Source organism: Diorhabda carinulata, chromosome 11 (genome assembly GCF_026250575.1).
Source record: "Diorhabda carinulata isolate Delta chromosome 11, icDioCari1.1, whole genome shotgun sequence".
Classification (NCBI taxonomy): domain Eukaryota; kingdom Metazoa; phylum Arthropoda; class Insecta; order Coleoptera; family Chrysomelidae; genus Diorhabda; species Diorhabda carinulata.
The window spans coordinates 4,595,254-4,609,533 of NC_079470.1; the positions used below are offsets into that span (position 1 = coordinate 4,595,254).

A 14,280-nucleotide genomic window follows, 5' to 3' on the forward strand; every position below is an offset into this window, starting at 1 on the left:
AATCTATAAAATATCTTATTTTAAATATTTAAAATTTCATGAGACATCCAAGTTTCCTAAATAGCATTTACGAAGAGAAAGTTTTAGTTCTATGGAATGTAGTTTGACGTATAGTAGACACTTTGACAACATACAACAGGATTTATTTTTAACAATCTGATATCAAATTATTAGTTTATCCATATTTGCATTGAAAAATTTTAATCAAACATTGATAATATGTAGCTCTTTGTTGGGACATATACGTGTTCTTTTTTATATTAGTCACAGTCGGTAAATTTTTACTTTTTGGCGATCCTTATCATTTACCATAAAATTATTTTCCTGATCAATATTTTATTATTAATAGTTGAAATTAGTAGCTAGACTAGTGAAAAAAATGGAGGCTGCACCCAAATTACCAATGTTATCATTTGATCTACTCCATTGTACCGATAATGTCCACTTTGGATCACAGCTAAAGAAAGTATGTTATACTCTCTATAATTTATATTTGGAATATCTACTTTATTATCTCGAGTTTAAATAGAATATTAGTCCTATGTATTATAAATTTTAAGGGTTGTGTTAATTATATTTCAGTATATTGCTACATTCTATGGTGAAGATCCAGATTCATATACAACGGAAATAAATAATTTAGACTCGCTGAGAGCGGCTGCAGTTCGACCATCTATGGATGTGAACGGCGTACAGCTATTGAAAAAATATTATTGTCAACTACATTTTTTAAAATCGAGATTTCCAATGGAGGAACATCAAGATGCATCAGTTAATGTTTCTTGGTAATATTCTCCTATTTTTTAATAATAATTATTGACTAAATTTTTTACAGGAAAAATAATCAATTAGATTTAAATTATTCATCTAGTGATATTCAATTTGAATTGATGGCAATTATGTACAATATTGGAGCTCTACATTCATTTTTGGGATCTGGTGATTCCCGAAATAATCCAGACGGTATGAAAATGTCATGTACTCATTTTCAGTGCGCGGCTTGGGCTTTTCAAGTAAGATTAATTTCTTTTTAATAAATTCAATATGTGATATTTTAATTTTTTAGACTGTTAAAGAAAAACATTACCAATACATCGTATATCTTTCACTAGTAGAACTTATACACTTTTTCCAACAAGTTTCTCTAGCTCAAGCTCAGGAATGTATTTTAGAAAAGAGTATGTTTGATAACAGGAAACCGACAATTATTGGTAATTAAAAGTCTTTCAATACTAACAATATTTTTATATTGTATATTTTAATATTTCAGCAAAAGTTGCAGTTCAAGTTCATGGTTATTATAAACAATCTTTACGTATTTTGGAATCTGTGAGTGAAGATAATTTCAGAGATAAATCATATAAAGAATGGATCAAATATTTGCAATTCAAGTTAGCTTACTATAAGTGCATTTCCTTGCTATTTCAAGGACAACAAGCTGAAGAACAACAGAAAATGGGTGAAAGGGTGGCTTTTTATCAGGCAGCATCTGAACAACTCGAAGAAGCTAAAAAATGGGCAGCCACATACAAAAATCAAACTCATCAGGTTTGTTTGATTTGTCATTGATACTTTTATAGATAAAAAACACATAAATGCTTGTGAAATGTCTAAAAGTCAATTTAGTCTTGTTATTTGATAAGAAAATGTCAAATATTTCTATAGTTCAACTATTTAAAGTTATTAACTGTACTGAATGTCCTTATAGTTCATAGTAGCCTAGTGGGTGGCAAATGCCTGAGGCACATGGGCTTTCTGATAGGCCCTTTGTGCTCCACTTGACATTACCAAATGCTGTTTTCTTTTGAGAAGCAGATTAGGCACTTTGATTTGAACCTTTTTATGATAGGCAAGCTGTAAGGCACCAATGGTACTCCAAACTGTGTCCTGTTGAAAGTCCAATCACCAGTCAAATTTGATTAGAGCAGTAGTTTGGTAAGAGAGACAGAAGGCCCATCTATGTGAGCCTTAGTTTGTCTCATGCTAGGTTTATTTATCAGTCTTCTCTGAGTCTGCCTGTCATTATAATTATTTTCCAATTAGCTCTGTTAAATTTTTTATTGAGAAAAATTGATAATTTTTTTATGGAAGCTTTTATTTATTAACATTTTACAATGTGTCACTAGTGCCTAGCTGTGGAGTTGTCTATTTGGGGCAAGTAGAAGTCTTGAGACTTGGGGGATTGTTCTATTATATTTATATATAGGTGCTACATGAAGACCTTGTAGGCCCATAGCATGGAGGTGATTCCATTCCACTTTTTCTTATTCTTTGCTTTCATTTTTCAGTTCTGAATCCTCTCTTTCTCTTAGGTCTTCCATCACCTCTACATACCATCTTTTCTTTGGTCTTTGTCACTTTAAATTTATTAACATAGTTAGCAACAGGTAGAAATAGATTTATTGGAAGTTCTGGATTTTGGAACATGTATGTATTAGCTTTCCAAAAAGAATCTACTCCTTTTAGTTTTCTTTTCCCAGGTTAATATGTCGCAAATATATTTTTGAATGTTATTTTATAACTTTATTAAGACCTTTGTTGTCGTGACTAATTTGAATTTCTGGCTAGCTTTTCTGATGTCTGTTGTAGTTCTTTCAAGATTTCAGCTATTTTGGTCACTTGATATGAGAAATACATAAAGGACGAAAATGATTTTTAAAATCTTTTTAGCAAGAAATCAACGAAGGTTTGGCTTTTACTCAAGATGTGGTTGAAGGTAAAAGAAAGGCGGCCAAAAATGAAAACGAATATATCTATCACGAAGCCGTACCAGATAAAGATCAACTACAAGAAGTTAAGGGTGCCTCTTTAGTCAAAGGGATTCCGTTTAGCATCAATGATACCGAGGTTAGTAGCATTAATTTGTTATTACGTTTTTTTAATATATTTTGTATTATTAGGTTTCTGGACCAGATATATTTTCACGGTTAGTACCAATGGAGGCACACGAAGCGGCTTCTTTGTACAGTGAAAAGAAAGCCCAAATGCTACGCCAAATAGGTGAATTAATCGAAACTAAAGATCAATCTTTAGCTGAATTTATGTCTTCTATGCAATTGGACTTGTTGACTAAGGTAAATCTGTTTTTGTTGTTAATTTTTAATATGATAGGCTCAAGAAGACTCATTATATGGTTTTTCTTAGCAATGTCGTTTTATTCGGGTTTTTGATAATCAACTTTTTTTATTGGAAGAAAAATGATATACTCGGAAGTGAAATAACAAAAAAAGGTGGCGTATGGGTAGTCACAATCTTAAATCTTCCTTACTTTGGAAAAGTCATAGTACTAGGAGGAGATTTTCACCATTCTCTGCCTGCACAGTTACGTGAGAATAGTTATTAAATCTTTCTATCGAGCGGTTCCTTATGGTCCATTTTTAAGACTTTTACCCTAGAGAAAAACATATAGAGCAACGACAAGTTGCTGATTATTTATTAATCTGTCCCTAAATAATATGGAAGAAATTGAGTTATCACAGAATATTATTCCAAACAACGGTAACTGCTTAGCAAATGGAAATTATGAGGGTTTGAAAGACCGGGCAATACTCGCGCCTCTTAACAGAAATGTTGAAAAAATTAATGATGATTTAGTTGACAAACTTCCTGGAGAGTACAAAATCTACCATAGCTATGACTCAATGAAATATCATCTTGAAGGAGCAGTTGAATTTACAACAGAATTTCTCAATTTCAGACTTGCCACCACACAAATTAAAATTGAAAAAAAATTGCTTTAATAATGTTTTGAGTAATTCAGATGTATCAGAAGAACTTTGCAATGGTGTAAGACTGGTAACAGTCTGTGTATTTATATAATAAAGGCATAAATTGTTATTAACAATAACCTTTGACTCTTACAGACTGGAACGCATTTACCATGACTGTCCATAAATTCCAAGGGCAAACTTTCGAATCTGTTGGGTTTGACGCAAAGTCAAGTCCGGTCTTCATACCCGTAATATAATATGAAAGAAAGAATTAGATTAAGATCCGATTTCAAAATTGAAACAGTGATGACCTAAATATTAAACTAATTACCCTTGTGATTATTATGTGGGCAAGACCAAAAAATATTATTCATTTTTCATTCTTTTTTAAATATAATTTCTTAAAAGAAAAACAAAATACCGAGTGAAGCTCGGTCATCAAGATACTGGAAATGTATACTTTGAATGAATTATTTTAGATGCATCAAGCTACTGGTATACCCCAGGATCTTATAGATAGAGCTGCTGCTTTATCAGCTCGACCCAACGCCATTCAAGATCTAATAAGTTCTATGGGAAAATTGTCCAACATTTATCAAGAAGTTGAGGCGAATTTGAATGAAATAGACGCTCTATTAAAGGTATTCCATAATTTTTATAACATCTGACACAATATCAAATCTATGTCCTTTTTTTTAAATCACCATGTGTATATACTTTTTATTTAGTCTGAAGAAGAAGCCGAGAAAGGGTATCAAGAACAAATCGGAAAAAGACCCCCAAGTATATTAGCCACTGACCTTACAAGGGAAGCAGCGAAATACAGAGAGGCCCATACTAAAGCGAGCGATTCGAATCAAACATTACATAGAGCGATGACTGCTCACGTTGCCAATTTGAAAATATTGCAGCAACCGTTGAAGCAATTGCAGCTGCAGTTACCATTTGTTGAATTACCTAACCGTAAGTAATCAATAATTAATATTTAAATGTACTGTTTGTTTTCCTATGAAATAAGGGGTTATAAATATAAAAAATAATATTATTCCTGTCATCTAACATCTAACAACAAGTTTAATACCAGGTCTATCAATTGGATATTCTGAACATCTATTCATTATACATGGTCCCTTTCTTGATTAAACCCATTCTCATACATCTGAAGATATACAGTACCCCCGTTGACCAAATTTGCTGGGCATCACCGTCATTATTCTCATTAATTTATGTTTGAGCTATAACAGCATTAATTCTTGTGAGCATCAGCAATAATTTGATATAAATCATACATAATTTACATTTAAATGTACCGTTTTTTGTTCTTATCGTGAAATTTGTACGTTTTCCTGTGAAAATGATTAGATATAAGAATCAAAGGTGTACAAACACCTAAATATTTCTTATTTATGTTATATATCTTTCTATAATGCTCATGTCTTATGCTAGGTCTACTAACTGAACTTCTTGGGTTATTTTATTGTTTTTCAGAGACACTTCCTTGATGACACCTTGACACCATCCATTGAAAGGTATCTGTCACCCCTAATTCTCTTAATGTAACTGTGTTCTATATTTTGTTGATTATTCTTAATGATTGATCGTTTGAACTACTCCTTGAATATTAATAAAAATAATGGCTAAACACACCTAATAGGATTGCGCCACAAATATGCTCTCTACATCCCTTTGTTGAGGACATAGTTCATGTCGGCACTTTTTCGCTTATTTCCCACCATAACTTCCAATTTCCTGTCTTTTCCTGCCAATTTATAATTCCTACTCTGCTTAGGTCATATTTCACCATATATTTTCCTTTTTTATTGTTATCCAACACTTGCATCGATACATTAATCCATATTTTCTGTTTAACTCAACTTATTGTCCATATCTTTTAAAGCCTTGAGTCGCTTCAATCACCTTAACATATTTCACTTCCCAGTCTTCTCTGCTTTGCTTGGTGTTGATTTCTATTATGTGAGTTCGCTTGAAGACCCATTTTCATATACTTTTTTGCTCGCCTATGTTAAATTCATTTACTTTTTATTGTAGCGAATATTGATGAGAAGTCCTTGAAAGATTTAGAAACTTTGGTGGCAACAGTAGAAGAAATGCGCAATCAAAGGGCTATGCTATGGGCACAACTCAGAGAATCCGTTCACAAAGATGATATAACCAGTTCGTTAGTAACCAAATCTCCGAATCAATCTCTGGAGCAGCTTTTCCAACTAGAGCTACAAAAACATCAAAAGTTGGTAAGTATATTTAAAAATATACTTGGCTTTTTGCCCCAATCTTAATCCATTCATTCTACATGGTTTCTCCCTTGAACATACCTTGTTCTGACCTATCTGAAGATATCTAGTAGTCCCAATTGTCTTCATGTAACCCTGGTTTATATTCTGTGGATTGTTCTTAATAGAATGATCATTGGAACTCCTTGAACATTAATTATAGGTAATTTATATTTAAATACATTTTTTGTTGTTTCCTGGACATCTTGTGTTAGATTTCTTTCCCAATACTAATCTATTTGTTCTACAACGAACCCCATTGATAACTTCTTGTTCTTAACAATCTAAAGGTGTACAATATCCTCAATTGTTTTAATTATGGCAGTTTTGGCAGACATTTTAACTACCCTCCTCATCATACTGTACCATATGCCTGTTTTATTCTGTAAAAAGCAGGTTTAGATCTAAATTTTTTTCTTTGGTCTAATATAATAGAGTAAATACATACCTTTCAGAAATACTTTTTCCCTGCCTGAAAACCAGTATTTATTGACTAATTATTGATTTAACCGAGTTAGAACAAAAATACTCATAAAAATATACTATTTGGTCTTTCAAGTCGGATTTGAACCAACGAAAATCTCGAATAACTAAGAGTGGAACAGTTTCGCTTATTAATATGTAATTTGTATATAATTATTTTTTGTAGTTTTTAATTGTGGCTTTTTATTTGTAGATATATTTGATCGAACAAAATGCAGCCGCCCAAGAAAATATTAAGAAAGCCGTAGTAGATGCTTACGCCCAAGCTGTAACCACCAGAAAATACATTCAAGATATACTTCAAAAACGTTCCATTACGATCACATCCTTAATTGCATCTTACGATTCATACGAAGATCTATTATCGAAAGCCAATAAAGGAATAGAATTTTACACTAAATTAGAAATGAACGTTTCGAAATTATTGCAAAGGATCAAGAGTACTTGTAAGGTACAACAAGAAGAACGTGATCAATTGTTATTGACATCAGAAGCACCTAAATGGGAAAATTCTGCTACTTCGACTGCACCGAAATTAAAAGATTATTTAGATTCCAGAAAAAATATATACCCTAATCAAAATGTTCAATATCCCCAACCAGCGGTTAATTACAGTACCAATATGGAGTTACCGCCAGGTATCCGTCCAAATCCTGTAGGTTCTGAAGTCACAGATTTACCAACTGCTAAAAATTCCAATGAAGATTCGGCTAAAAAACTTCAAAATTATCCCCAGTATTCGTACAGCAATTATATTCCACAACCGTACACTCCTACAGCTTACGAACCAACCACCCAAACTTACAATAGCATTCAATCTAACATCAATACTCAATACGATTGCTCTAAAGCTTATACTACAACCACTAATTCGTATCCTTCCGCTCAAAGCTCTTCATCCTCCGGTTTTATTCAACAACAACAACCAGTTGCTCCTAAAAATACCACTAATTATCAATATCAAAATATCCCAGTTACTGTCGGTGACCGGAATGTTTATTATCCTCAAGGATACAGCCCTAATACGAATTTACCGAACTCCAGTAACGTCCAGCTCGTATCTGGTCAAGTAAAATACCATAATGTGGAGTACGCTAGTTCAGTTCAACCTAATCAAACCCCTATTAACACTGGTTCAATTTATTCATCACCTTTAACTGATATGTCCAGTATAAATACAACAATTCCTTCGGATCCTAATTTTATGACCGGTAGTTATGGGTTGTATTACAATTCTAATCCTTTGGGTGGCACGAATCCTGTTAAATCGAATCAATATATGAACCAAGCAAATCCAACCGCGGGTTATTCCACAGATTCTGCTTATTATTCTGGGATCCCTTATGCCGCTTCCCAAGCGACGATGGGACAGTTTTATCAGAACGGAAGTAATATGCAGTTGTATGCACAGGTGAGTTAGTTTCAGTTAATTTCAATGAAAGTTTTGCTAGTTGATTGATTTATATTGTGAAGTTTTTCTGCTAATTTATTTAAACTGTTCCTAACGATGGGGTGAATTTATATACATGGTACTTCTTACTTATTTAATGAATTTATTTATAGTCTTACACTAAACTAACCACTTAGACTTATTATTCACTAACCTATTATTGACACTACTTTATTTAAATTCTTGGTTTACTTTTCTATCCTGATGTGTTTGAAATGACATCAGATTATTTACTGACTACTCGCTGATAAACAAGCACATATTTATTTACAACGGATTTCTCGATAATTCTGTTTCTAGAATGTAAACAAACGAAAAGGTCTCATTAGACATTGATTCCATAAACAGGGTCATAGAATATTGCGAATTATAATAAACAAAAAATTGTCGTTTTATAACTGTTTTTGTAAATTTTTATCCAGCGCGTCCACCAAATATTAGATTCCATTAATATACTCGATCATGACTGGCTTCACGGTCCTTGTCGTGGACGAGTTCGTAAAACAATATAATTCATAATTTTGTAAATTATCAAAAAGTTATTAAAATATTTTCAAGAATATCTGAAATACATTTTCACTTCGCAACGTTGCATGGCATTGAATTTATTTTTATTTAGAAAAAAAATTGGTAACACAAATGTAACATTACAAATTACATTGAGTTATTGTATAACTTTGTATATTTCCCATTTTAAAACTTACACAAATTGTTTTAGGTGGATCAAAATAAACCTACAGCTTCACCTTCGCTACCTGCACAGTACAATACGAACCAGAATTATAATCAGTATTATCCCACCGGAAATACTGCGCCTCTTCCTCAACAAGCTACAACTGGAACTTCTTTACCAAACCAAGGTCAAACAGTGAATACTCAACCTACCATAAATTATGTATACGGTTCTTATTACCCTATAACTACCCAACCTAATTATAATTACAATGTATCTACTCAACAACAACAACAACAGCCTGTAGCTGTTACGAAATCGTCCAACATCGATTTATTAAGCGGTCTCGACTTTAATATCAGCCAAGCTCCTCTGGTACCCCTGCAGAATGTTGTTCTTAAACCTCAGGAAGTTGAACCGGAAACTAAAAGTGCTACCACCCCGACGACGCAGCCAACGGTCGTCAGTCAAACACAGAAACCTTCACCGGAAGTGAAGAGACCAAACGTGAAAATTTTACCGAGCAAACCGCTGAATAACAAGGACGTTAAGAACTTGTTCAATAACGAATTGGAAAAGTACGAAAAATTCGTCGAAACTTTGACGCATAAAACTTTAAGCGGACCGACTACTTTGGACATCAAATGGAAAGAAATACAAGATCAACAGGATAGTGACTTACAGAAAAAAATAATTTCTGTCGCCAGATGTTATCCGATGAAAAATAGATATCCGGATATATTGCCTTATGATTATTCTCGGGTGGAATTGTGTGATAGCAAAGACGATTACATTAACGCCTCTTTTATCAAGGTAAGTTCTTTACATTGGACTTTTCGGTGTTGACAACAGTACATATGTTCAAATATAACTTAAGGAAAAACAACCCCAACAACAAGTCGTTTAATTCATTGATTAAGGTTCAATCTTTAAGCTCTTTTCATTGTTATTAGGTGCTTGATGAACACTAGATTAGTGGATAGTCATTGAAGGGCGTAGGACCAGGGAAAACGATGTTAAAATAAGAATTTGCTTTCCCAGTAAGCCTAACTAAGTCAGAAACTTACATATCGTCGATGTATTATCTTGACAGACGACCAAAAATACTCAATTCTCAACTCCAAGGTAGTATGGGTTTGCTTGTGTGCTTAAAACACTTTAAGTGAACATTTCGGCCTGTGTACTCAACACTATCTCTACTTAATTAACATTTCTGGAATACATTGTTTACAACCCGATCATTTTAGTGTGTCTGATCGTTCGGATTTATAAGTCGGTAGTTAATACCCGGCTCGAAGGACCAAGCATTGCATTCATCTATTTATCATCTTTACAGACGATCAAAGACACTTGGTTCCCAACTTTAAAATAGTATGAGATTGTTTGTATGCTGAAAACGTACGCTGAAAAGTCATTATGGTTTGGGTATTGATGCACGAGGGTCGTAAAAGCAAAAATTGGTGGAATTAACAAAAAAGTCTTTTTTTAGATCGTTTTATGTCAATATGGCAGTTTATTAAACACGCAGTTCACATTATTAGGCTTAGAAAAGCCACTGACAAGGAACTAAATGAACGATTCGGTCTTATAGGTTATGCAAGTAGAATTTAGGGGATCATAGTAGATCTAAAAAGGTTACAGGGAAGTTGGCTTCAAAATACTTCGGTAAAATCTATGTGTCGAACATTAAAAATTAAATCTGTTCATAATAAACAGAAATTTATTATTATTTACTCTCAGGACATAATCTACTCAATTAGAAGTTCTATTAGACTCCATTTACTACCACTGCAATAAACTTTCTATAAGTTACTGGTTCATACCCGGCTCGAAGGACCAAGCGTTGTAATTGTTACAATAATCTATTTACTTTCATTTATTTTCTTCATAAATGATTATTACTGCTACAATAATACCTATAATTATAGTGTTTGGTCCTTCTATAAGTGACTGATTCTACCCGGCTCGAAAGTCCAAATAGTGTAACTGCTGCTATATTCTACTAACTTTTATTTGATCAATATTTTTTTTTATTTGCAGGACGTTTCTCCTTATATGCCTCCGTTTATAGTAACCCAGGTTCCATTGGCAGGAACAGTTGGAGATTTGTGGACGATGGTTAGAGAACAACAAGTGGAATTGATATTGTGCCTACTAAGTGATAATGAGGTATGATAATAACGAATAGTGACAAGTGAAACACTGTTGATGTTAATTTGGGTTTCAGATTGGAGACGACGTGTATTGGCCGAAAGAGAAAGGACAAAGTATAAATGTAATCAACATGGTTATCACTTTACAAAGTGTCATCGTTAAATCTCATTGGATAGAAAGACTGATTTGTGTTAATTTACCGGAAAAACGAGAATCTCGTGTTGTGCTGCATTTACAGTTTACCTCTTGGCCAGGCAGGTGAGATATATATAGTATGATCCTTCATTTTCTTCCTACTTTAATTGATAAAAAATGCCAAAAAATAGTTAACAAATCGATGTTCCAGCCAACAAATTCTCCAGATTTAGTTATATTTTACTGTTTCAAGTTATAAAAAAATTATTGGGGGTGTAAGAGATTATAGAACATGTTTTCACAAACACAGTTTTTTTGAGAAGACGAAAAGAATTTTCTCTATAAAATTTTATATTTTTATTTAAGGAGAGTACTTGTTGAAATACTATTTCTAAAAAATTCAAATCCCCATTTTTCTCAAGTATAGTAGTAAGAAAATGAGAAAATGGCGTTTTTTCTACTATTTCATAGTTTGTTAAACCAATTTTATAATGATAATCATGACTCTTTAATCTATTTCATAAATAGTGAGGTGTTTGTCATAAGTAGAGAAATTTTACTATTTATTTTAATCTTTAATATATTTCTCAATATTGATTCCCTAAACTTAGTTTTTATTAGTAGTGAGATGTTTGTCCTTTGTAAAGAAATTTCACTATTCATATATTTCTTTATATTAATTTCCTAAGCGCAGTTTTTCTCATGGAAACTACTATTTTTAATATACTTTACTACCCTTTTGTCAAAAATAGTACTTAAAAATGAGAAAATGGTTAGAAATGCAGTTACCCTTATTTTGAATCCTGGACTATTACTATGTCATGAGTTGTTAACACACTTTCATTTTAATGTCTTCATGACTCATTAATCTATTTTATAAGTAGTGGGATGTTTGTCCTATGTAAAGAAATTTTACTATTTACATTAATCTTTCCAATATTTCTTTATAATAATATATATTTATTATTGGAAACTGTTTTAATATATTTTACTACCAATTTCTCTCAAAATTCGATTGAACATCATTTTTATTTTAGTTTATTCCCGACAAATCCCGATGCATTTATTAGTTACATATTGGAATCGATAAACCTTTACCAACAACAGAAATGTAATACACATCCTGTGGTGGTTCATTGTTCTTCTGGAATCGGACGAAGTGGATTGCTCTGTCTATTAACTGCTGCCATATTTGACGTTACAAACAACGCCAATTCCATACCTGATCTAACCGCGTTAGGTATCAAATTATCCAATTACAGAAAAAATATCCTCAGAGATAGAGAGCATTTGAAATTTGGCTACGAATGTTTTTTGGCTTACATAAAGTATGTTGTTTCCGAAGGTGAGTATAATTTTACTTATACTAATCACAAATTTGCAGATTGATACATGAAACAAGTTAATTTGAATCACATAAATCACCAGTATCCAAATCAGGTGGATGTGAAGCTTATAATAGGCTAGGAAATGATGTTGGTACTTTTTAATAGATGGCGTTTGAGTTAGAGTCAAAGGAAACGAAATCAAACAAGTTTTGAAACAAACCATCAATTATCTACTATCAACAACTGATTTGAGCAGATGTTTGAAAAAAAAAGACCAGAATTTATTAACGATATTATTTGGTTGAAAAGTTTCGGTAAATCCGTGACCTTGCCCTGTCAGAGTATCATTTGCTCTGGTTTCTTATTGTCTACAATTTACTTTAGATTGTGCAGAAGGTGACCTCAGGATCTATTCGGACCCTCCATTAAAAAATATTTATATCTCGCCCTCACCCTTATGAACTCTGACTTCATGAGGTCACATCAGTTTTTCATGCAAAGCATTTTCTACTATGGCTTGTAACCGTAAGGCATTTTGTAATTAAGTGATCCAAAGCTTCTTCTTCTCCACTCTCAATTTTTTGCTAGAACCAGTCTTATCAAGTGCTTCTTGTCCTGTAGGGAAATTAGTGAGAAGTATAGTGTTTATAGAGTGATTCTCTTTTGTATAGGGGAACTATCTGATACCACAGAAAAACCTGGTAGAAGGTTATCTCCATATTTCTCATCAGAAGCAACGAAGTGATCTAAAGTTGCTTCCACACAAAATCAGCTTATTCCATTTTTTGCTACACCCAGTCTTATCACAAACATACTGTCCTTTAAAGAAGTCAGTGAGTCAGTTTTCTCAGTAACCCAAACCAAAAAGATCTTATTTTTGATACCTAAGCTTTCTATGTTTCATTTCCACACACTTTTAAATAAAAAAATTCCTGCATGAAAAGCATTTGTATCATACGCTAGCAGTAATGAGGATCTACTGCCAGTTTGAATTCACCAACACCAGTTTCCATTGTGGTTTGTGATTATATTTTCAGTAGAAATAAAAATTTACATAATACATGAAAATATAAACATTTTTTTTCTGAAGCAATATTTTGAAAATATTGATTTAATTATATTGATTGATATGTTGTAGATATGTTAAGAAAGAAGTTGAACGAACTAGAACCGAAGAAACAAGAAGAACCGGTTACCGTTAAAACCGAAAAAAATGTAGATCCTTTGAGTACCTTGGATCCGTTTTGGGCCAATAAAAAGTAGTATGTTTAATTTAGTTAAGTAATATTGAATAAAATAAAAATTTTATTGCTACCTTTATATAATAACTTGTATCCCCTGTTGTATCCCAATTTGATTATTTTAAAATAATTATATAACGCTGATAAACTTGCAAGTAGATTTATTTAAAAAGTATTATTTATTAATAAAGTATCTTCATTGCATTTCAATTGGTAGTTTTACTTTTACTAATAATATCGAATTATGTGTGGTAGTTGAATTATTGTATGCAGAAGTACTTCTATATGCATCCAATCAAAATGGTTTTGTCATCACTAACAGTGAATGTAAGTAAATTCGGAATCCCATGCATCCCTTTTCTGATGGTACAATTCCAGAAATCATTCAATAATATATTATCCTAGGCTAAGAACCGATAGGAACATACGAAACCTCAAAAATCCATTTTATTCTGTAACCTGTCACACATGAAAAGACCCCGTTCAATCCTTATGTAATTTGGGTTTTGACCAATGGCAATGATAGTTCAAGGTTCAAAAGTTTCATTCGGCACGATATCCCAAAATCACCCAACCCCTCAAAACGACCACTGAACAGTCCAATGGTGCTATAAGGAGGGGTTTCGGCCAGATTTTCTGAAATTAAGCGCAGTGATAGTTTGCAGCAAGGTGGTGAAAAGTCTCACAGGGTTATCAATGGGGGGAAGGGGGGTGTGGATTTCGAACCCATGGAGACTTATGCAGATTGCTTTGAACTATTATTGTTCCAAGTTTCAGAAAAACTGTCTGAAACCCAATTTCCATAAGGATTTAGC

The 14,280-nt window shown here is 32.8% G+C and overlaps 1 protein-coding gene across 1 annotated transcript; it reads left to right on the forward strand.

The window, feature by feature from the left end:
• Positions 1–85: 85 nt before the first annotated feature.
• On the forward strand, positions 86–13,675 carry LOC130899298 (tyrosine-protein phosphatase non-receptor type 23). The gene is made up of 16 exons (XM_057809132.1): positions 86–466; positions 583–785; positions 836–1,013; positions 1,067–1,211; positions 1,271–1,548; positions 2,671–2,847; positions 2,901–3,074; positions 4,190–4,351; positions 4,439–4,673; positions 5,760–5,962; positions 6,678–7,895; positions 8,653–9,420; positions 10,648–10,776; positions 10,835–11,019; positions 11,934–12,241; positions 13,363–13,675. The coding sequence occupies exons 1-16, from the start codon at positions 380–382 to the stop codon at positions 13,485–13,487; spliced, it is 4,575 nt and encodes a 1,524-aa protein (XP_057665115.1). The 5' UTR covers positions 86–379; the 3' UTR covers positions 13,488–13,675.
• The last annotated feature ends 605 nt before the right edge of the window (positions 13,676–14,280 follow it).

Bases quoted from the DNA above. Each gene is read 5' to 3' on its own strand.
- LOC130899298 (XM_057809132.1), top strand. From the start codon at position 380: ATGGAGGCTGCACCCAAATTACCAATGTTATCATTTGATCTACTCCAT. The intron at 5,963-6,677 runs GTAAGTATATTT...TTTTATTTGTAG, and splicing joins TACAAAAACATCAAAAGTTG to ATATATTTGATCGAACAAAA. The intron at 9,421-10,647 runs GTAAGTTCTTTA...TTTTATTTGCAG, and splicing joins TTAACGCCTCTTTTATCAAG to GACGTTTCTCCTTATATGCC.